Below are 24,632 nucleotides of genomic sequence, written 5' to 3'. Positions count from 1 at the left end.
TGGGCAGAAGGTTGAGACAGAGGCAAAAATTTGTCTGACTGCTGAGAGGGTGGCAAAGGGAGGCGACCAAAGACAAGAATGAAAATCAACGAGCACCGAAGAGGGCCTAAGTGCCACTGGCAACACTGACTCTGGTGAAGGGAATCTACACCTATGGCACTTTCTAGTCAGAAGAAATAAAGGGGTGAAGAGGCAAGAGGACTGTGAGAGTGACATTTAGGCAGGCAAAAAAAGTAAAGCCAGGAGGGAGCTGATGAACCGGAGGTGTCTAGGCACTGGTTGTCATAATGAGAATAAAGATTGGGTGAACTGAGAATTAGAAACCTAAAGGAGAGAGCTGAAGTCACTGAGGAAGAGAGGCACTATGGGTAAGAATGTAACCCATGGCATGGCAGGAGCTGAGGTTGACCAGCTGACTCTTAGCTGAACTCCTCAGAGACAGGAAGTTAATAAATGACGGGAAGGAAGGGGTGGGATATGGCAGAGCATGAACTTCAAAGGAGTGGGTGGAGCTGGTTAAAAAGCATGCCAATATACTCTAAACACACCTGCAAAAGAGATCCACCACACCCTACGCCCACTAACATCATGGCAAGGGGCACAAATTGCACAACCTAACGATTGCTTCTGCCAATACCTCCTCACTTACCACATCACAACCACACAACAGTAGAAAGAGGCAGAGAAAATGACCCCGGTAGCATCCATTTCCTCCCAGTGGAGATCTGAGAGGTTTTTGGAGGCTGGATTAAAATAATAAGACCCAACTCTGCCACTGTCTTCTAAGAGATATTCCCTTTCCACAGAAAAGTGCTTACCCACTCCATGGGTGAGCGGGTGTGAGTCTACTGGTTACACTGTAGGACTACGATTTCCTAGGTGTATTAATTTTTTTTAGAAAACATTTTATAGCACTTTCCTCTGGACTTTTACGGCCTGGCACATTCTTTGTGATAAAAAAAGCAAGCAAATTATTCTCTAATGAATTGCAGGTTTAATAATCTGTTATATAGACATCATTACTTTGCTTCAAAGAGTACAGAAAGTCAAGATATTTGAATTAAAAAATTCATTTATGATGGTAGCGTTAAATTCCCTTTTAAAAATTAATTTTTCAGCTTTTTGTGGTGTTGCACAGCTAAACAACAGGCCTTAAAAAAGATGAATTTCAGCATTTCATGGTTTAATAGATATTGTAGCTTCAGTTCTATAGAACAGGAAACTTGCTCTCTTCTACCTGCTCAGAGCAGTTGAGTGTAGAACTCTCACTGAACCACTGAACCTGCAGCGGAGGGGGGGTAGCGAAAGGAAGGAGGAGAATTTAGCCAAGAGGGAAACACTCCTGAGGAGCAGGGATGCTCCTTGCCTGGTTTGCCCTATGGAGTAAGGTTTGAGCTTCACTTACACACTACATATATGCAACTGCAGGTCTCTGTACTAACTCGTAGGCTAAAGTTACTCTATCATCACAAATGGGATCGAAATGCATAATCAGAGGCTCCTCCCCATTTATTGGACCAAGTGTCAAGATAGGATGCAGTGGTTTCGACAGATCTCAGTCTGGTCAATTTGGTAGCACCTGCTATGCTAGCAAGATTGGCAGTTCTTAGCAACTCTAACAATACAAGCTCACAAAGCAGCTATTGATCAATGGCAACAAAGGGCCTCTGTCAGGCCTGCAGAGCCAAGGAAAAGTGCCAGGAGAGATGGGCTGTTTATTTGTGATATCACCCTGGAGGGGAGCATGATCTGCTTCCTCTTGCTCATTGCACTTCAGGCAAACTTGAAATGTGAATTTACTGATTAATAAAGCATTAAAAAAAAAAATGAGGGGCAGGTTCTCCCAGCAGATTTCTGTCCTTAAACATAGCACAAACATTTAGAAAAAGCAACTGGGATTTCCTAGAGATGATGGTTTGTTTCAATTCAGGGATGCTACCTAGATCTTTCCCATATTTTTAAACCTTGCCAACTATGAAAATGTTCTTTGTTTTTTTATAACTCTGCCAACAAAGAAGCTTTGTATGCAAAAATAGGTGTGATGGCTACAATAACACTATTTTCTTTCCAGTTCTTTTGACTTTAGGTTATTTAAATAGATTTAAACCAAATAAATATTTTAATTTCTAATGGAAAGATGGGATGAAGATTTAAAAAATCATTTAAGCAAGAGCTGTCCCATGGTCAGTTGGGACAGTACTGGATTCCACATGGGGTCACACAATTCCCCACAAAGAGAAGACCACCCAAAGATGCTAACAAAATGAAGGCAAAAGGTGTTGACAAGAATGGATCTGTAGACTATTTTGAGGACAGATTGATTTATCTCAGTATTAAGAGAAGCAGAACAAGTAAGTTCATCCATTCATCTACCCATTTAAGAAATATTTATTTACTATGTATTTTGTGTAAGACACTGTGTTAGGCATGTGGTGGTAACCATGGTGGGCACAGGGCCGACCCTCAAGAAACTGAGTCTCACAGACAAAGTTTACAATCCAGTGGAACTTTAAATATCTTGATGCTATGAACCCATATATTAAGGAAACAATATTAAGTTTTTCCCACATTTTTAATAGGAACAGTTTAAGGAATAAACCTTAAGAATTAAAGAAGGCTATTAATTTGGGGGCTGAAACAAAAGAAATAAACAAAACTCCGTAACATTTCTTTATAAACCCATGGTGGACAACTTCATTGACAGGACTTTCTTTTTGCTTAAGTTTATAATTCTGTACTAACACATTCAGAAAGGATATGAGATAGTAGGAGAAGATAAATGTTAGGACCTTCCTGATCAGCTATAAACACAGTTTAAGAAAATGATTGGAAAACCCTAGTGCTGGAGTAGAATTTTGAGGTCATTTAGTGTGAGAACCTATGAATTCACACATGAGGGGACAATCATTGTTTCAGTGGGGATCTCTGGGTATTTGGTAAATAAACACTGCCTGAGGAAACGCTGTTGGCTCCTGCCTTACGAAACTATATTTGTAGCTTTCCATCTACTCTACAATTAAAGAAACATTACAACAACTAACTTCTGTATTGTCATTTTTCCATTATTCACATCACTGTCCTATGGTGATGACTAAGGAGATTGGTGTCAGAAGTGAGATTAATGCCAAGGACTGTACGATGCCCTTGCCAGATTCAGCCAGATATTTTACAGGTAAACACTGGATATCTACTGAGATTTTATTCAATAGATGTAAAAGGAAATTCCAGGGAGCTGAGTTTTTGACTCTCACTGAGCTAACACTGTAGACATCAGAGATTCAGAACTAAAACAAAGGAGGACTGAAGATGTCACAGGTTTCAAATGTTGGGAAGGTAATGGTAATAATACTAAAGTTGTTTAAAATGCTGTCACTAACCTTTGCTTTAAAAATTGGCCAAGATAGAGACTGATTTCAGATTAAAAAAATTAACTGAGAATTTCTCCTTTAAAATATGTGCCCTAAATTTTCATTCTTACAGTCAGCTGGACCTTGTGACTCTGTCATTTAGAAATAAAAAATTAAATATGATGTTCAGAGGACAGAAATTTAAAAATGATGTTCAGAGGACAAAAATTAAAAAAATGGTTTTCTAATTGTATTCGGGGGCCCCTTTCTGGAAAAGCAAATAGCATTTAATTAGGACACAAAGCTTGATTGATACCAGTGTATAAAAATAATCATTTCTTGAAACTTTTTAGAAAATGATTATCTGCATATTATACAGCCAGGTAAAACAGCTGAATATCTAGAGTAAATATATCCAATAAATCAATGACTAAAACTATAAATATCATAATTTCTCAGGCAAACTACATTAAACTTACATCAAGACAATACAATGTAAGGGCAAAAAAGTAACTTTTCTAGTCCAGCCTTCCTCTTTTTAAAATTTTTATTATTTTTTTTTTTTTAAAGAGAGAGACGACCTTCCCTCTCTGAGATAAACAGGAGAGGCTAGCAGCAAGCCCAAGACCTTTCTGAGGAAATGCAAACATGTATCTGCTCAGTTTGGAATTTTAAGTTGTGACCTTAAGTTAGGTAGCTTTTGTAGTGAGAAGAAGGTGAGGCAAGGGTAGGGTTTGAACCTCTCCTTCTCTTAGTAGAAGGTAGAAAACGCTATAATAAGTAAAATAATGTTTTAAAGATGGTGTAGAAACAGAAGGGGTTAAATCCTATACTGTTTTATTCATCCCTGGATAGCCAGTACAAAGCTGCAAGTCTTTTATTAAGTACTTGTTAAGAAAACACCTTGAAAAAATACAGACTGCTGACTTGGATGCATTGAGAGAACAGTCTTGGAGCGGACTATTGCATCCACTTAGAAAAAGAAAAGTGAATATGTGCCAATTTCCATAAAGTTTAATTTGTATTAATTTTGTATTTTCTCATTATAAACGTAGGGTTTTTTTTTTCCTCTGAACACAAGTTCCAGGTTTCAACTTAATATATCAACAAAAATCTCAGTTATTACCATTCCCCAATGTAGATGGTTCATCTAAGCAGTTTGGTGAGGAGAAGATGGGGACCATGTGTCAAACAGTAAATATTTAAAAATAAATTACAATCCATGGTCAACAGTCCAACTAGAAAAACTAATGGCTGGTCAACTCATTTGGATTTTAACAGAAGACTACAATCCACACTTGTAGATATTATTAGATCCCATCAATAAATTATTTTTAAAGTGCCTTGTGATTCACCTCTGTGGTGATCATGCAGTTACCACAAAATGCAAAATTGGAGTTGCATGATAATTTGACCCATACAAAAATACTGGATATTGGCACTAAACGTGTCTATAGTTGTTTCTAATTTCTGTTTATTTTTCCTTAATGTGAAAATAAAAACCTCAGAAGATGGGCCAAAAATATTAAACATTATTTTTAAAAAGATTTGGGACTATCAACATGTAACGTGAATAAAAAATTTCAATGACAGAAGTTACACCTCTTAGTTGTTCTAGTGTTTTTTATAAAGTGATGCTTCTGGCACCCCAACAGTGGTGCAAAAGCTAAGCCTCCTCAAAACTGTTCCACTTACTCTGGATAAAGTTGTAAATGTCTCTAATGATTCTTGATATCGATTTGGCTGTATTTACTGGCATCTTTAATGAACTGTGTATGCACTGTTGTAATACTAGGTGATAAATACCTGTAGATATTCAAAGGCATTTACAAACGATAGCAATTACTGTATAGCATTAAATGGCCTGAGGTGCTTCTCTGTGATAATAACACTTGTTTCCATTAGGAAAAACAATTCAAGGAGAATGAGCTGGACATTTTCCACATGCCCTTCGTATCTACCCTCCACCCTTCTCCCACCTCCAAGGTTGCCCTGGAGACCGAAGCAATGGATTCACCCTTCAGCTCCTGCCTGCACTCAGCTGCAGATAGGCACCAGAGGACAGGGTGAAAGGAGAACGCCCTTTATTCTCCTGATATCTCCCTGCTGAGGTTCAGGATGGTTATCTTCAATCCTCTCCTCAGGTCACAGCTCTCATAAGGTGGTCCACTCCTACAGCTCTGTTCTCCAATCTGGCAACAGCTTCTTCCCCTTGCCCCTTCAGGCCCAGGTAGGGTAATGGTTTCCAGCTGTTGCTTTCCCACAGGTGCTGCCCATTCCTGTTGTTTCTCTTAATCTTGCTCAAACCTTTGTTAATAGTTCCCTCACTAAACTCTCTCCAGACTGCTTCCTTTTCAGAGTATCTCTTTTTCTTGCTGGGGCCACAACTGACACAAAGAGTTGAGGCCAAACTTGAAAGACTTAAGGTTATTCCTTTCACTGTCTACCAATTTTATGAAATTCTGTCTGGGATACCAGGTGCCCTTTATTTTTGTATTCTTCAAAGCTGGTGTTAGGGAACTTGAGTCAAAAGTCAAAACCAGAAAAGAGAAAGGTTTCTGAAGTTTCAGAGGACACTATCCAATATAACCTTCAGAAACACAACCTTCAACACGGTGCGTAAAGGCCAGCAAAAACCAAAACACAAACACTGCTAATGGAACAAGCCCCACCCCCAAGAGTTAAATTTAAAAATCTACAATAATTTAAGCAACCTCTAGTAGTTATGGGGAACAGAGAATGTGCACTCAATAGAGACCAGCTTCCCTGCTTGGGACAGGAAAGCCAGAGACAAGCGTGGGACCACTTGTGAAAAACAAGGACAATTTCAGAAATATATGATGTTATTATAATGAAGCCACATACACCAATCCAAAGAACATCCTATTAAAAACTAAATACAGTAGTCCCTCTCTATATCATGGTTCACTTATCATGGCCTCACTGTATCGCAGGATTTAAAAAAATATTATATTTAATTATTTATCACGGATTTTTCGCTATATCGTGGGATTTTACGGTACTGTATATGTATGTTGTTAAAGTTACGTAGGTTTAAAAGTGTAGAATTTGTTGAAGAACATAAGTAGTGTTTATAAAAGTGTGGAAAATGTTAAGGGAGTGGGAAAGGTTAATAAGGAACTGGGAACGATTTATAACTGTGGGAAGGGTTTATAAAGCCTTAAAATATATATAAATACTAAAATAAATGTAAGGTTCCTACTTCGCAAATTTTCATCTACCGTGAGGGCGTCTAGAATGTAACACCCACGATAAGTGAGGGAATACTGTAGTAATCAATTAACTCATGCTCAGTTTATCATGAAAAACTAACGTTAGAAAGAGTGAAAAATGATTTCTTGATTTTTAAAAATAAAATCCAATTTCTTTTAAATTGATATACCTTCCCCTTCTTGAGAATTCAAGTGGTTATCTGTCTGAGATATAAAAAATATCTTTCCTCCTAAGCTGATGCTAACAAAATGCCAACTCTTAGGCTGGAAGATAGATCACAAACATGGAATTCAGACTGACCTGAAGCATGGGCTTCCTGGGGGAGCTGTCCCTAAAAGTTGACCTCGCCCTCCCTGCCATACTGTGGGCACTGGTCACCGGGCAGCAGCCAAGCACAGAGCAAGAGCATCTCTGAGTCCAGGAGGAATTCCCAGGAGGATGAGAGGATATAACTTCTCCCATGAATGAGAGTGACTGTAAATTTCCAGTGCCTGGCAGAGTGTTTACTCCACAGGGCATCGCTCACATCCCAGTAGGAATCTGAAAGACTTGGGAGGCCGGTCCTCTAAGAGGGCAGTGATGTTTTCACTTCTGTATGTGCCTATATCTTTTCTCAAAACAACAAACAAAACCTCTACATCTTCTGACTGCTGGCATTTTCCAACATTCCTATCACTGTCCAGTTATGCAAAAGATGCACATGACAAGGACAAGAATTCTTGATTGTCCTGTTGCACCGAGGACAATATGGGCACGGACCAGTGACCACTGCATATTTGTCTCTCTCCCTTCTTCCAAGTGGCAGTTTAAGACAGCTATCCTCATCTGTCCTTTCATCTCCACTCTATTTGGCATGCCATGGGGGTTAACATTATCATTAGCCCCAGGACTGTGAGGAGCTTTCTTTGGCCCTGGAGGAGAAGACTTCACAACTGCCCAAGGCCCTGCATGTGGGGCTGGAACTGGTTGAGACTCTGAGCTGTTTCTCTCTGGAAAGTAGATAACTGCATTTCCAATCACATGTGGGATGGTTTAATTTGGGGCATTTTAAATACGTGTATGTGACAAGAACATGGTGGAGTATAGTAGCCATTTGTTGTTTTAGGTCTGTCCAGAAATCACTCTAATTTTGATAACAGCCCTGGATTTTTTTACTTCTGGTAGAGGTGGCTACATTGTTAGTCTATGGGTGGCATGTGACTACTTAAGTACTGTCAAAGGGTCATATTTCCCAGGTCATAGTGATTGATCCAAGGGTGGTCATGTGACCCAGCACACTGTAAGGCACTTGTGAGGGGTTCTTCCCTGCTGGAGAAAGAACAAAGTCCCATATCAAGTGACACCCAAGGTCACCCTATCCCTGGATTTTCACATGTGTGAGCCAATGGGTTCCTTTTGTTTAGACCAGTTTGGACTGAGTGACCCCTTAGAAACTAAAATACCTGTCTTATAAATTAAAAAATGGTATGTAAACAAAGTGTGACCTTGATAGTGTATTGAAAGGAACTTTGTAATTTTACAGGCAACTCTGCTAATCTGGTACTAAGCAAACTTCAGGCGTTTTGTCCCCTGATGAGCTTGAGAGAACTGTTTTCACCAGTCAGAAGACAGGTTTTTGGTACCATTCCTTGTGCTGTGAGGACGTTAAGCATTTTGTACCTTAAATTGCTCTGAAAAACTATGCTTTCCCGTTCCTGTTTTTTCTTTTCTCAAAAGGAGCTTCCTGACATTGAAAATATTTATTAAATAGTAAATTTAAGTTTGCAGGTGGATGAAACAGCTATTATAACACAAGAAAATATGGTAAAGTAGGAGATGAGGTCAGATGTTGGGAGCAAGGGGCAGTGTCAGGTTGGAGCTGGGAACAGGAGGGGCAAAGGAAGCCTGGAGAGCCTGCTCTAGACTTGGCCTGGATGGCGACAGTTGGGATGCAGCAGAGCTCTGGGGGGCAGCCCTGGGGTCTAAGTGAGGCCTGACAGCATGATTCTCCCAGCTGGGAAGGTGTCAGCGACTTTCCTCAGCACACACCACACACAGCAGCTGAGCGGCTGGGACACCCAGGGCTGGGGACGGGCTGCCCAAGGTCCTCCAGTGCGTTAGGGCAAAGTTGAAGTGGGTGACCAGGCCACTTGATCAACACCTGGAAGGGATTACATGTCGGTGAGATTAGCTCAGTATTCTTTTGAGAGCAATTAACAAATTTCTCTCAGCTTTCCTACTTCTCAAACAGATTGGAACTGGAGATCAGATGACGCCTGAAGAATAAGAACTCACAATGTGTTAGAAATTGTACAGGGAAACGCAATCTAAAGCCTCACAGCTATTTTAAGATCAAATAATGAAGTTGAATTTGAAACAATGTTTGACTGTCTTAAACTTTAGGAATTAATAATTGAGTTGCTTAAAAAAACAAAACAGATGCATAATGTGCAACTGCCTTCAAGGCATTGTTTTCAGTATGACAGACGCCACACTCATCTCCCAGTTTGTAAGGTGGGGATGGACTTAAACCAGAGGTAGAACAACCTGAAATCTGGTAAGAGGCAAAGTACTTCCTGGCACTGAACGGGTGTTCCAAGCTCATGTTTCTTGTGGTTCCTGGGTCTTTGTCTCCCATTAGCCTTACTAGTACATGTCTTGGCCTGGGTGTTTACAAAAGGCACCCAGGTATACGCAGGTATCTGCAGCTATACACAGAAAGGAACAATACCAGCAAGGTCAAGAAGAGCCTCTGCCACTGGAATCAGCAGGGTCAGAAGCAGTGGAAGGAGCAGTGTCACAGGTGTCAGTCCTGAACAATCCTGTGGAGAACCTAGCTACCCTGAGGCCCCAGGCTCCTGCTGTCTGACACCCCTGCATTTCTCTGTCTTGGCCTCTCTCTCCTGTCTGTGGCACTGAAACCCATTCTGTCCCCAATGTGAGGACGCAGGTGAGCTGTCTGCTGCCTCAAGGGCTCCTGCCCCACCTTCACTTTCTCTTCCTGCTTCCTCACACATTCTCTGAAGGCCTCGCCTTGTCCAACATTCATTCACCTCTTCTGCAGGTCAGAAGCTGCCTACAGTCCTATATCCGAGGTTCAAAGTCCCCTAAAATTACTGATAACAACTGGTGGAGATCACTTGTTCTTGGTTCTGATTAGGATTTGCCCCATGGAGGCTACTGACTCAGACACCATTTACTGCTCCTTCTCCACTCCCCCTCGTGGGGTGCCCCGCTTTGCTCCCAGCATGCTGTGCAGCTGGCTTCCCGCTCTCTGATTTCAGCCCCTGTGGGAACTGATGTTGTCAAGGCTTTTTAAGTTATCAAAGACATTGCTATGCAGAGAAAAGGCCTGATTATTCCTCCGGACCCTGTATTTATCTTTAAATTGTTTTCTTGACTACACCCTGGTGTGAATTATTATTTAAAATGCCAGTAAAGTACTAAAATAACTCCCCCTATATCTATGAAGCTTTTTTTTTTTCTTTTGTATTAAAAAAAAAAAAAAAAGCCAATCCTATGTATGCTATGGAACAGTTCCCAATCTGGCACATTGAATAAAAGGAGGTAGCTTCAAAATTCTGGATTTTAAGATTGAAAAATTCCTAGAGTCATCTCTGCCTTCACCTCACCCACTTCTTCCTACATTGAGCAGGTGTGAGATTTTTACAGTCCTGAATTAGGACTTCAGTTAGATTTCTACATCTGGTGGCCAGTCTAAATCCTATCATGTGGAAACAGAGGTTTTAGAAATCAGTCACAAACAACCTTGGATTAATAGCCAAATAAACTCATTACATAATGAGTTAGGAAATTTTCTTTCAAAACAATGTTTCATTTATGCCAAATGTTTTTGAGAGTAGATTATTTAAGTGGAAGGCTTATTCATGAACATATGTGCATATGTTTCTTTTTTCTTGATTCTTAAAATTAGGTCCTTCAAATTTATTTTCTTTTTGTGGCTACTAAAAATCCATGTTGCAAGCAGAATAAACTATAATTTACAGACTACTACTGAAAATCTCTATAATTTTTAGAAGATCAAAACAGAAATCTGAACCTATGTAGTAACACCTAACAGAGATGCTAGGGAAGAACTGGGGTTTCTCCACATCGGATTTTACCTTCTTGCCTTGAGCCCACTCACCATTTATCAAGCTTATTTTAACTTCTGGCACTGAACTGAAGCAGGAGGGGGAAATGAAATTTTATTTCTTTATCTGAAGTCCTACCTAACAGTAAAAGGTGCTAGATTAATTTATTAAATAGTTATTAGGCAGAAAGCCATGCTGAATGCCAAAAACAACTCATCAATTATATACATCATGGAACCAGGGTACCTGCAACCACTGAATCCAAGTCAGCATGAGGGGCCCACAGAGAATTCTTGAGCATCTTTGAGATCCATGAAATTCTCTTTCCTTCCTTTTATGAATATGATAAATAGGAATTACGAGCTTTCTATTTTTTTTACAAATGTTGAAGTACTTGACAATTGCTATTATGAATTATAGTAACAATTTACAATAGCACATCAAAAAGGCCTAAAATAATACCAGCAATTTTCCTCCTACACAGAGGATCCAAGATGGCAAAATCAAATAGGCCTGGAATTGCCAAACACACCTGCACCAATGAGGGCAGGTGAAGACACAGTAAGAGAAGGCACACCGCATGGCACAGAGTAATGAGCAGACTCTGGTTTGAAGGGAGGATTATTTTTCACAACCCACCAATGTTCCCGCATGACCTCAGGCACCTGCCTCCCTCCTACCTGTCGTCGGCATGCTCTCCTTGCAGCCATCACACAGGACAGCCTTTGGGCTGACCCGACAGCCTCTCTGGACAAGGGAAGCCCGGTCCAACCAAATGTCATGTCTGTTCAAGTCATATTCCAGGAACAGCCTTGGCAAAGCGTAACCCACCCTTTGCCACAAAGCAAGGGCTGTGGGCAACTTTCCCTAAAATAAGCCTGTGTGCAGGTTAAGACTCTGTGCATACACATAGAAGACTAGCTTAAGAAGCATCTTTGAGGGCAAAGGAAGTGCGCTGTGGTTTAACGAGTTTCTTGGCATCAGGTACAACAAATGCAAACAAACCTGGCGACACCATACCTTTCTTCCATGGAAACTTCTTTCAGCTGCTGGTGTGGTTTCGTGCCCTCCATCTCCCTGATGCTGACAGCATAGATCTTGGTGGTGTAATCAATGGCCTTTTCTCTAGCAACGTCACTGTCATAGCCTCAAGCAGCAGAAAGAGAAGGGAGTGGCGTTGGCTTGCCGAGGCTCAGGAGGGGGAGGGGAGGAAGGTGCGGTTGGAGCGTGGCAGGGACTCACCTCCATCCTCTTCTGCGTCGGTGTCCGACTCCTCGCTGTCCACCAGCTTGCTCTCCTGGGTCCCCACGAACTCCCTGGTCCAGATCATCAGGGCTGTGTCAGCGCCACCTACCGTGAGCAGCACAGAATCGTTGTGCAGCCACCTCACGTTGGTGACATGCGCACTGTGTCCCACGTACTTCTTGAACCTCGCGTGCTGGCCCTGTGAAGCCAGAAATCGGCAATTACCCCACCCAAGTCTCACTAGTCCTGCACTGGATTATTTCACCCACACCATTTTCTGGAGTGGCTTCAACTGGACATGGATGAAACATTTAAGCAGCAAATTCCTGACATTTCTCTGGAATGGAAGCGCCAAGAGGGCAGGGACTGGGTCTCCCTTTTCCCTGAAACATTGCCTGGCTCATCGTAGGTCCTCAATAAATAGTTTGCAGGGGAACAAATTAAATGTCTGACTACAGAACCTGTTTCTTCGAGCGCAAGAAGTATAAAAAGCTTGTTTCTGTTTCTCTCCAATATCAGATGTGCATTCTCCACAGTCTCTAGTGTACACTCCTGCTTGAGAGTCTGGCTGACATTTGAGATCAGAAGTGTCCTCCCAAGTCATCCCCCACGGTGGTTTCTGTACCAAAGCCTGGACTAGAACAGAACAGCAAGGGTCTTCTTATACTCCCGGGCCTCAAACACGCACAACAGTTTCAGCCATGGACACTGGAAACAAACTCTAACACTAGAAACACTCAACTAATTGATTTGAAAATAAATGTAAGCAGCTTTTCAACAGACACAATCAAGTAAATAGAACCCAGTTTATTAGTGATTACCCCGAGCTCTTCAGAGCGGTGTGCTTGGTGGGAAGGGCAGGTGAATGTGAGTTGGCGGCTGGCTCCAGGGCAGCCTTGACAAGTGGCGGGCGCAGCAGCTGCCATCAGGAGGAGCCAGCTTCCATTTCTGGCTCAGGAGCCCCAGTTTGGCAAAAACAGCTCTGGTAGGAGTCACTGGAAAAGGAAGAGTTTTTCTGTCCTCTCAGTGACTCCCAGGGAATGCCTTACGCAATGTGGGAAGCTGCGTGTTCTTTCTGAAGTCATGAGAGGGCCATCGGTGCCCCAGATAAAAACTTTATTCAATAACAGACAAGAGGCTCCCAGAGGGTTTTGGACGGGTGTTCTGGGGAACCCGAAACCGAAACAAGCACGCAGCAGGGGACAGGTGGCGGGAGAGCAAGCGACTTGAAAACACTCTCCGCTGAGATCCCTCTGGATTTGGCTGACCCCGACCTGGCAGCAGAGTGGGGCTGCCCGCTCCGCAGCAGGGTACTGAGTCTAGAAAGATGAGGGAGCTAACAGGCAGGCAGCATTTCCAGGATGCCCTCCAGAGCCACTAGTGTGCTGAGAGAACAGGCAGAGCAGCATAAGGACTTCCAGTGGAACCCACTGTGTGACCACGTGACATCCAAAAGGTATGGACACAAAGGGGACATTCATGGTGGCTGCAGCCAGGTGTCCTGCCAGTCTTCCTGCTGGAAGCAAGAACCAACCCATTATGCATGTTGGTTTCTTGAGAGGAGGAGAAAGTAAGAGTTTGAGAAATGCCTCTTCACGCTCCCACTTACATGAAGGAACACAGCTTTTCTAGACAGGATGGAAGAAAGACTCCAAAAAGGAAGGTTTAGAGGAAAAAACATCCTAAAGTGATCAGAATTTTTGCAGAGAGAAAGAAAGTGACGCAAGGGATTAAGAAAAAGGGGACATTTCGGAGTCAATTCCAGCAAAGGTGATTCAAGATTCTCAGAATAGGAAGCAAGATTACTGCTCCACAGAACAATAAAAGGAATTCACAGTTATTAGAAGGTTCCAGGAAACCAGCAACTCCCACAGGAGGAGGCTGGCAGGGATGTTTGGTGGTTCTGTTAAGGCCTGGATGGAGCCTCCTAAAGACCTGGCACAGCCAGTCAGATGCACCAACCCTCAGGGCCACATCGCAGCAAAGCCTGCACTTCCGTTAGAGCTGCCAGCACGTGCTCCCACAACTCTCCTCTCCCACTGAGTGCTGAAAGAATGGAGATGCCAAAATATGTCCCCAGAGTGCTGGCTGTTATGTTTTTAGAGGAAAAATTCCTGAGAATCCGGTGAAAGCCACATACCCTCTCCCCACCTGCACAGCATTTCACACCCAGTTTCTCTGTATGAAAAATTTTACGTACAAGGCTCCTCTTTGAAAAGCCATTCTCTTGAGCCTTTGATGGTCTGAGAAAGAAATTTACGAACCTAAGAATGGGTTTTAAAAATGTAAATGACATGGTGACATATATTTTTTTATCCTTAAGTTTGCTTTATTACACTTTTCTAATGGAGGATATGAGGCTGCTAAATTACTGACAATTTTACAATTTTGCACGAGATAAAAGAAATATACAGATGAAAAAATTAAACAAAGGGTCATCAATATATAAATTCTAGATATTATACACTAAACTATAGCTAATTTCTAGATGAACTAGAGTATAGGTAGCATCTTCAGGGATGACAAAGGCCACAGTAGTTTTAAAGAAGGGTGAGAATTAAGGACATGGGATAATAATAATTGTAGTCAAAACTTAAAGTTTGGAGCCCCTGGCTGCTGTGGCTCAGTGGATTGAGCATCGGCCTGCGAGCCAAGTGTCGCTGGTTTGATTCCCAGTCAGGGCACATGACTAGGTTGCACGTCAGGTCTCCAGTTGGGGACGCAAGTGAGAGGCAACCACACAGCGATGTTTCTCTCCCTCTCTTTCTCCTTTCCCCTCTCTCCAAAAATAAAATAAATAAAAAAACAAATAATTTAAAAAAATAAGTTCTTTAAAAAAAAAACTTAAAGTTTGGGATACCTACCATACGATAAGCACTACTTTAAATGTTGTATAAGTATTAATTCATATAATGACATAGCATCCAACTGGAGGAAGATTTGTTCCCATCTTATAGAAGACCTAACTCTGTCACAGAGATTCTAAGAAATTCGCCTTAGGTCAAACAGTTAATAAAAGCCGGAGCCAGTGCCAGAACCAGGTGGTTTGGCTTTAGAACGGAGGACATGGTGCTATTTTGTTTTTTAAAATATTTTATTTATTTATTTTTAGAGAGAGGGGTAGGGATGGAGAAAGAGAGGGACAGAAACACCAATGTGCGAGAGAACATTGACTGGTTGCCTCTTGCACACAGCCCAACCGGGGACCAGGCCTCCAACTGAGGCATGTGCCCTGACTGGGACTTGAACTGGTGACCTTTTGCTTTATAGGATGATGAACTGATCCATGCTAGTCAGGGTGACATGGTAATATTTTAACCTCTCCAGTGTAGTGGAAAGGCACAGTTTTGGAAAAGAAGCAGGGGGATTTGGGAAGCAATCAGCTAGCTATACAGACAGTGTCAAAGGATAGAATCACACATGGTTTAATGTACCGGAAAAATGGGTGGGCTCCGGCAAAGGAGAATCTATTTCATGGAGGCTAGAAACAACACAACTTTCAGGGGACTAATGACCTCATTGCAGAGATTTTAAACTATGAAGCTGAATATATAAGGACCCATGATTGTCATGGAAAGAAAAATGCCTGGAAGAGATGCCTAGTAACTCACAGGAAGGGAGAACAAGGAAAAGGGCCAAGAAGTAGACATGATCTTAGAGTCTAACAAATGGAACTTGAATTTTGGACACAGATAGAGCTATATGGTGATAAGAACTCACAGGTATCAACACGACTTGATAACATGGAGTTCAATGCTAGAATATTGCAATGAGATGCTGTCTTACTCTGGTTGTGCTGCCATAACAAAACATGACATGCTGGGTACCTTAAACAACAGAAATTTATTTCTCATGGTTCTGGACGCTGGGATGTCTAAGATCAAGGTGCCAGTCAATTTGGTCCCTGGTGAGAGCTCTCTTCCTGGCTTATGGACACCACCTTCCCACTGTGGGCTTCATGGACTTTCATGGGTGTATTTGTGCATGAAAAGAGAGAGAATGTGTGTTTTGGTGTCTCTTATAAGGGCACTTAATCCTATCAAATCTGGGCCCCATCCTAATGATGTCATTTAGCCTTAATTAATTTCATAAAGGCCCTATTTCCAAATATAGTCACACTGGGGGTTAGGGCTTCAACATATGAATTTTGATGGGAACACATTCAGTCCATAACAGGTGGTGAATTTTGTCCAACACACCCAGAGGAGTGTAGGAGTGTAACTACATAGCTGGAAATATTCATCAGGTTGGGTTCATGTATTCAGAAGGAAAAGTATGCCAGAAAAATCAGATTAAAAAAAAAAAAAAAAGAGAAGGAAGAGAAGTAATACTAACAAAGCAGTTTATATTGGCCAGTGGTTTTAAATTATGAAACTATTTCTTCAATCATATCTTACAAAGTAGAATTCAAGAATAAAAAGATAAACAATGCAATTTAAAATAGTGAAAAAAAGGCTTGTACAAACATTTCACAAATGGCCAATGTGCAAATAAAAAGCCCTCAACACCATTAGTCATCAGGGAAATGTAAATTACAAACACAACGAGTTCACACTACCTACTCTCCAGAACATCTAAATTTCACTGGTCTGACAACACTGAATGTTGGCAGCTAGAACTCTTACATCATTGGTGAGAATGGAAAATAGAAAAATGTCTGGCAGTTCCTTAAAAAGTTAAACATATATTTTCTCCTTGACCCAGAAACTCTACTCCTACATATTTACTTAAGAGAAAGAAAACATATGCCCACAAGATTTGTCCAAAAATGTTCACAGCAACATGTGTCCATCGATAGCCATATAAATAAACTGTTATAGCCATACAATCACCCTGGCTGGTTTGGCTCAGTGGATTGAGCGTCGGCCTGCGAGCTAAGTGTCGCTGGTTCGATCTTCCAGTCAGGGCACATCAGAGAAGGAAAACTCTGACTCCAAAAAACCTCCGCTGCCTTGCGGCATACCTCTTCAGGGGAAAGGCTAAGGGAGTAAACCCCGACAGAAAATCCGGAGCCGGAGTCCCTAAGGCGGTTTGATGTTGTAGTCAACACCGGCAACTCCTGCGGCGCACCTGAAGTCAAGTTGTATTGACTCCGTCTTTCCCTTGGACCCTTCAGCTGCGAAGAGAGGGGGGGTCTGCTGCATGGGCAACAGCAGACCCTCCATATCACCCTGCCCAGGCTCTGTAGCTTCAGCTTCACTGGAGAGGACACTCCAGCGTCATCACAAGATGTCGATGCAACACGGGAGGAGACAGATACCGTGTCACTCCCGAGTTGGACTGCACAGCCATTCTTGGCGGTGCAGATAGACTCTTAAGAAGCTACACCATCGTCTCTGGAGACGGATGGCTGCCGACGGAGCCATACAATGGGATTCCATTTGGCTATAAAAAAGTTACAGACTATTATTACCCACAACAACATGGAGAAATCTCAGAAACCTTACCTAAGTGAAGGAAGCCAGACACAAACCAGTACCTACTTGATTATTCCATTTACATGAAGTTCTGGGGCAGGTAAAACAAACCCATGATGAAAATCATTGGGCTATTTTTTTCATCTGAGGGTGAGTTGGGAGTAATACTTGACCAGAAAGGAGAATGAAGAAACCTCCCCAGGGTGTTGATAATGTTTTATATCTTGACAGGTGTTTAGTTAAGCAGGCGAATCATTTAGAGCTAAGTATCCTGATGTTTAGTTTATGCTGGATTAGACTCTAGGTGGTGGTGGTGCTAGGAGTTCGCTGTATCCTCCTTTTATTTTACCTGTATGCTTGAAATTTTTTCTAACAAACTTGTAAAAAATAGTTACACAGAAGATCAATGTCTGACATACAGAACACAAAATGACTTCAGCTGAAGCAGAGGTGGGGCCCCAGAGCACCCCTCACTGGCACTACTTGTTCCCTGAGGTGGTCCCTGAGGAACCTCCCTGGAACTCTGGGAGCCTGAGGAGCACAGGGTGGCATGACTGCTACAGACAGTACACCTGGGCAGGCTTGGGGGTGGATGATGAATTCCAGGACCAACAATAAATCCAGCACAGGAACCTGATGCAACAGCATTGGGAAATCTCAGCTACCTGAACACAGGACCAACCTTAGTCTCCTTCTTCTAATACCCAAGTGTCCCCAGCTTGTCCTGCTAGCAACCTCAGTCTAAAAAAATGTAGACGTAGCAAGGAAATTTGCTACATTAAACTGAATTCTGATCAAATGGGAAGAGCTGGTAACTGGCAGTGAAGGGACGGATCACTGGAAAAAGGCTTTGAAATTTGGGATGAACAATGAAGAGAGCACTGGACACTGTCAGAAGTGAGTCTTAGAAGAGGCTACCAGGAATTATTCTCTAACCAGATATTAACAAATGAAGAAGGAGAAAAGAAGGCATCTAAAGATACCAAATGGCTGTGGAGGAAACTGGTGTGTTCAAGTAAATGTACAAAAGACAGAAGGAAGGGCTTGAATAACCAAGGATGAATATAAAAGTCTTGCACAGGCAACTTTAATATAGTTTCAGAATGTTAAGTAAAAAGCTAAGAAAATTGAAAATAATTTTATATACATATGGCTAAAAGAAAAATAGAGAAATATAAGGAATACTTCTTAGATCAGATGGTTTAATATGAATAGAAAGCAGGCATACTTATTTCCTCTATTAAAGAGAATGCTCTTCAAATCAGAAAGGGTAAAACAGAGTTCATTTACTTGAATACAGGGGACTTCAAAAGTGACCACAGAAATAAAGTCAGTAACAGCTATGAAGTTTAGAAACCAGGAGAGGTGACATCAAACATAAAAGGTTCCTGTATCTAAAAGGGAAACAAGTAGACTCTGGCAAATATTGATTCACGAGTTGATGCAATCCCTGGAAAAGTCGAGGATGAATTATTACACAGAAGGTCTATAAGCTCTTGGAAGAGGAAGTGATGCTTACTAGGCAGCAAGAGGGGTTCACTGTGAACTAATCCCACATTTTGTACTGGTTGGTTTGTTGGAAGGGGAGATTAAGGATACTGGAGTCACAATCCATCTGAGTTTTGGCAAGATATGTCCCAAGTCTTTAATGATGTCTTGTTGAACCGGAGAGGGATACATGAAGTCCATGACAGCATAATCAGATGGATGTAAATGTGTTCCCGAAGAACTATAATTGAATACGTGCATTAATAATGGAATGCCAAATTGAATGGGGGCTCCTTGTGGTGGTACTTGGTTGTTCTAGTCTACGTTTTTTTCTCTCCATGATTTAGGACTCACACTTGTGAAATCAGAGGAGGACATGATGCTGGAAGAGAAAGTATATACTTTGAAAAACTATTTAAAAGATGTGACTTCTGGACAAGATGGAGGCCTAGACAGACACGTTACATCTCCTTCCACAACTAAGAAGGACTACAACTACTTCATAACTGGAGACAACCAGAAGTTCCAGAAAACGAAGCTGCATGGAAGTCCAACAAACAAAGATATAAAGAAGAAATACTCATCCAGACAGGTAGGAGGGGCGGAGCCGGGGTGGAGACAGGGCGAAGAGGACATGGTGTGGTGGTGGCAGCAGCAGTGGCAGTGGCAGGTAGGCAGAGAGCGCAGTCACATGTTTTAAAAAGTCGGGAGGGACACCTGGGGAGCGCTCCCAGCACCAGACCAGACCACACAGCTCATGGTCCCAGCACCCGGGAAAATAAAACCTCATTGCTTTTGACTGTGAAAACCAGTGGGGGTAGGGGCGGAGGAAGACACTGCCGGTCTCTCAGCAGAGTCTGCTTGTTTAAAGGGCCCCCACAGCCCTAGAATGTCTGCAGACCCACCCACTCTGGGAACGACGACCAGGGCAACAGCTAGAGAGGTGCCAGTCCCATACGGACGTGGGAGAAGTCCCTGGAAAAAGGGTGAGTACTGAGCAGGTGGCATTGTTCCCTCTCAGACCCCTCCCCCACACACAGCGCCACAATGTGGTCAAACGGGTCACCCTCTACTGACCCATATCTAAGGCTCCGCCCACTTACAATGTAACAGGAGTGACAGCTCTACCTGGGACAAGGAGGCAAACAAACACAGGAGCCTTTCAGAATGAGGAGACAGAGAAGTATGGTCCAAAAGGGGGAACACATCAAGGTTCCAGTGGGAGAACTAGGTGATGAGGAGATAGCCAATCTAACAGATGAGGAGATAGACAACCTAACAGATGCAGAATTCAAAACACTGGTGATAAAGATGCTCACAGGCTTGACAGATAAGCTTGAGTTTGGCAAACACATAAGGGAAGAAGTGAAGGCTATGCTAAATGAAACAAAGAAAAATCTGTGCAAAACCAATGGTGAAGGGAAGGAAACCAGGGTTCAAATCAATAATTTTGAACATAAGGAAGAAAAAAACAGTCAACCAGTACAGAATGAGGAAGCAAGAATTGAAAAAATGCGGACAGGCTTAGGAACCTTGGGGGCAACTTTAAAAATGCCGACATCCAAACCATAGGGGTACCAGAAGGAAAAGAGGAAGAGCAAGAAACTGAAAACTTATATGAGAAAATAATGAAGGAAAATGCCCCATATTTGGCAAAGGAAATAGGAATACAAGTCCCAGGAGCACAAAGAGTCCCAAACAAGCTAAGCACAAAAAGGGCCACACCAATACACATCATAATTAAAATGCCGGAGGTGAAAGATAAAGAGAGAATCTTAAAAGTACCAAGAGAAAAGCAGAGAGTTACCTACAAAGGGGTGCCTATAAGACTATCAGCTGATTTCTCAAAAGAAACTTTGCAGGCAAGAAGGGATTGGCAAGCAGTATTCAAGGTGATGAAAAGCAAGGACTTACAACTAAGATTACTCTACCCAGCAAAACTATCATTTAGAATAGAAGGGCAGATAAAGTGCTTCCCAGACAAGGTATAGCTAAAGGAGTTCATCATCACCAAGCTATTATTATATGAAATGTCAAAGGGACTTACTTAAGAAAAAGAAGATCAAAATTATGAACATTAAAATGGCACCAAACTCACAACCATCAACAACTGAATCTAAAAAAGAAAAACAAATTCCAATTAAGCAAACCAGAACAGGAACAGAATCATAGGTATGGGGATCATTTGGAGGGTTATCAGCTGGGAGGAGGAAGGGGAGAAATGGGGAAATGGTCAGGGATTATGAAGCATAATTAGTTGGTACAAAATAGACAGGGGGAAGTTAAGAATAATATAGGAAAGGGTGAAGTCAAAGAACTTATATGCATGACCCATGGACATGAACTAAGAGGGGTGGGATTGCTGGAGGGAAGGGGGGTACTGGGCAGAGTGGGGCAAAGGGGGAAAAATTGGGATTACTGTAACAACATAATCAATAAAATACACTTAAAAAAATAAAAGATGTGACAGGTTGGAACAATGAGATAAAATAAAGATAAGTCTTATTTGGTACAGATACAAAGTTCTGTACTCAGAGTTCAGAAGTCAGTTGTGTAAATATAACATGGGAGATAGAACCTGGACATTTTTGGCAATGACATCTATTTTTCACTTGTGTAGTGTGGCAGTCAAAGAGCTGATTCCACTTTAGTTTAACTTAAAACAAATATAAAATCAAAACAAGATTGAGCTGGAGAGATTACATCTGAAGAACTGAATTGCCTTTGATGAGACAGTTTCAGATGGAATATGAAGGAGTGTGCTCAGAGGGAGGGGGCAGCTGGAAACCACTCCAGGTAGGAGATGGCTGAAGAACAGGGGATGTTTAGGCTGGGGAGATGGAGACTTCAGGGAGCCAAAGTGATCCTCCTACAGACGAGGCTATAAGAGGACGAGAGTCAATCAATGATGACGTTGAAGGCAGACCTTTGGCTAAAAAGAAGAAATTTCAGTTTGACATACAACAAAAAACTTTTTAACAATTGGAGCTCTTTTAAAATAAATGAGGCTGCTTGGGGAGGTAGTAGCTCTTCCTCTTGGGAAGTGTGCTAGTATGGGCTAGAAAGACACAGGTCCAAGAGGTTCTAAAGAAAATTCTTACTTTGAGGTTTGTGAGATGTTAGATTTAAGGACCAGGGAAGGCCTTTCAAGGAGAAATTCTATGGCACAGACTCTGATTCAAATTAGCAAACATAATGCCACGAAGGTTTTTACACAGTATAAATAAAGACTGCACCGTAGATAACATCATTAATTGCTTATGCCTTCAATATTTAAAAATCCACTTACACACTCTAGATAGATTTGGGGTTATTAATGAAACTGAGTAAGTACATGTAATAAGCATGCAAACTTACCTTGACAGGATATGAAAAAAGCTTGACGAAACCAAAGTCGTCTCCAGTGGCTAAGAGGGAGCAGTCTTTGGTGAGACTGGCAGCATTTACCTCGGTCACGTCGCTGTGTGCGGGCCAGATTCCCTCACAGGTGGGCCCCAGGACACAGGTCCACGTGTCCCACTCTATCTTCTCAATCTTAAAAAGAAGAAAAGAAAATTAATATATTTTGTACAACTTCGAGATCTTTTTGTTTTATTGAAAAGGAACAATTTGAGGCTGAGTAGTTCTAAAGGATGACTTTGCCCATATCAGGCATGTGTGTTGGGTGCTGAGGTGCACAGTTCTAAGTTGCATTTTATTGATTCATTGATTTTTATCCTCACCTGGGAACATGCTTATTGGTTTTAGAGAAAGTGGTAGGGAAGGAGAGAGGGTGGGAGAAAAACATCGATTGGCTGCCTCTCATATGCGCCCTGACCGGGGGGACCAAACCCACAACCCAGGCATGTACCCTGATCAGAAATCAAATCCACAACCTTTCTGTTTATGGGATGGTGCTCCAACCACCTGGCCTGAACCTCTGTTGGGTTTTAAAGTGGTATGTGCATTATCTTAATAAACTGGCACTGCAGCCAAATATCCATCCATATATTCTTCTCTAGATCAGATGAACATTTTGGAATTGTGGAAATCTGACAATAAAGATTTTTAGTTCTTACCTAGATGTTTAGCATTTCATAAGCCGTAAGTCAGATTAGGGTTTCTCAGTGTCAGTACTATAGACATTTTAAGCTGCATAATTCTTCGTTGCCAGGGGCCATCCTGTGCATGGTAATGTGTTACGTAGCATCCTTGTCCTCCAACCACTGGATGCCAGTAGCCCCCCTCCCCCAGGTTGTTCCCAGACTTTCCAAGTGTCCCTGGAGCATTTGTCCCCAACTGAAACCACTGAGCTAGATTAATCAATGAGGATGATCATTTAGTGAACTATTTTTAAAAGTTAAGAGGGTATAACTTTCTTTTTTTTTTTTTAAGGAATGCATCTTTGGAAGAAAGAATGGTAAGATTCTGCAGCTAGCTCAATATTTATGCTCTAAAGAGATTATCTTAAAAATCTGAAGAGCTGTTCGTATTGCCATGAATATACATTTTATCCTTTAAAACTGTTTTGTCTGAAATTCATGGACAGAGGTTGCCATTTGTATAGCTTAAATCCTGATAAAATCGAGGCTTTTCTATCCTTTTAAAATAAAAACAATAAACAATAACAACAACACTGTGTATTGGACTTTGCTAGAGGGGTTTCATCTCATTTACTCTCATTCAAGGTCTGCTATAGTTGAGTGAAGTAGAGAAACAATCAACCTCTGCCTTTATTTATTTTTATTGTAGTTTCTTTAGATAAGCACTTTACGTGACTGTTTAAGGGAGTATAGAAATCATTAGAAATTGTAGCTAAAATTAAAGGCTGGACCACTCTCTTGGACCTGGAAACTGCTTTGTGTGTTGTCCAAGCACCTCGCTTCCAATTCTGTACATTCTGCCTGCTATCACTGCTCAGAAAAGAAACAAGATCAAGATGAAGGCAGTATTTTGGTCACCAGGGGAGGTGCTATTCATATTTTAATCACTTGAATTGGTCCTGATTTAATGTTCTGTATTTCTTCTGGACACACACAGAAATGGAGCCAAAATCCTGCACTGGCCCAGTGACCTGGGGCACCTCAGGCAGAGCCACAGACTGTGGGGTAGTGGAGTTCCCTCAACTCTTATGATGCCCTGAACTGACCCTCGCAGGAAGAGAAGCAGGGGACCACCCCTGGCCACTGACTCCCTCCCAGGTTTCTGACTCTCATTTCTGAGACCCTGCCTGCTCACCTCCTGTGCTCCTGCGTGGGGTGGCCGGCCCTTCCCTGGCCTCCTTATCTGGGCAGGAAATGGGGGTGAGCTGGTATTGACCACAACGCAGTCACCCCAACAGAACACCCCTGGTCAGATCTGGACACTGTACTCTCAGGGGAAACAAATGTTTAATTTGTTGGAAGCTACATTTAAAATAGAACATTCAGAATGATCTCTCTAACCCACAAAACCCAAAAGGGGTAAATAAACTTGCTCCTCCCCTGGAACTTCGATGAAAGGAGAGTGCTCAAGGGGTCTCCTCCTTGGCACCTTGCCTCAGGCAGATAGGTCATTATTTTCTCGGTCCTCATTTTCCAGAGGAGGCAACTGTGGAAGCCCCAGAGAAGCTTGTCACATGAGTCACCCCATGCTTAGGAAGCAGAGGGGCGGTCGAGGGCCAGAGACTAGGCCTCCTAGTATAGAGCTGCTTTAACTGCACCATGCTGCATCAGGTGGGTTTAAATAGACATTGTAATATTTGTCACATTAAACAATTTGCTAAGTAAGCTTTGTATTAGTTTCACTGTGGCTGTTGCATTAAAAAATGTTTTTTAATAGAATTTTTCAAAATTCTTCATACTTAGTTG

The 24,632-nt window shown here is 42.0% G+C and overlaps 1 protein-coding gene across 2 annotated transcripts in view; it reads right to left on the bottom strand.

The window, feature by feature from the left end:
* Window positions 1-24,632, bottom strand: part of EML6 (EMAP like 6) — a 263,951-nt gene that overhangs the window by 29,353 nt on the left and 209,966 nt on the right. For both annotated transcript variants that reach the window (XM_090281297.1, XM_090281296.1), the window contains exons 25-27: window positions 22,162-22,338; window positions 11,897-12,098; window positions 11,675-11,801 (exon numbers count right to left, since the gene is read on the bottom strand). In XM_090281297.1, the coding sequence (XP_090137423.1) occupies window positions 11,675-11,801; window positions 11,897-12,098; window positions 22,162-22,338 (506 nt within the window). The remainder of the gene's footprint in view (window positions 1-11,674; window positions 11,802-11,896; window positions 12,099-22,161; window positions 22,339-24,632) is intronic.

The sequence above is a fragment of the Furipterus horrens genome, unplaced genomic scaffold (assembly GCF_987537825.1).
Source record: "Furipterus horrens unplaced genomic scaffold, mFurHor1.1.pri manual_scaffold_6, whole genome shotgun sequence".
NCBI classification, from domain to species: domain Eukaryota; kingdom Metazoa; phylum Chordata; class Mammalia; order Chiroptera; family Furipteridae; genus Furipterus; species Furipterus horrens.
The sequence above is the reverse complement of the archived record's forward strand: the minus strand, read 5'-3'. Positions and strand labels throughout refer to the sequence as shown.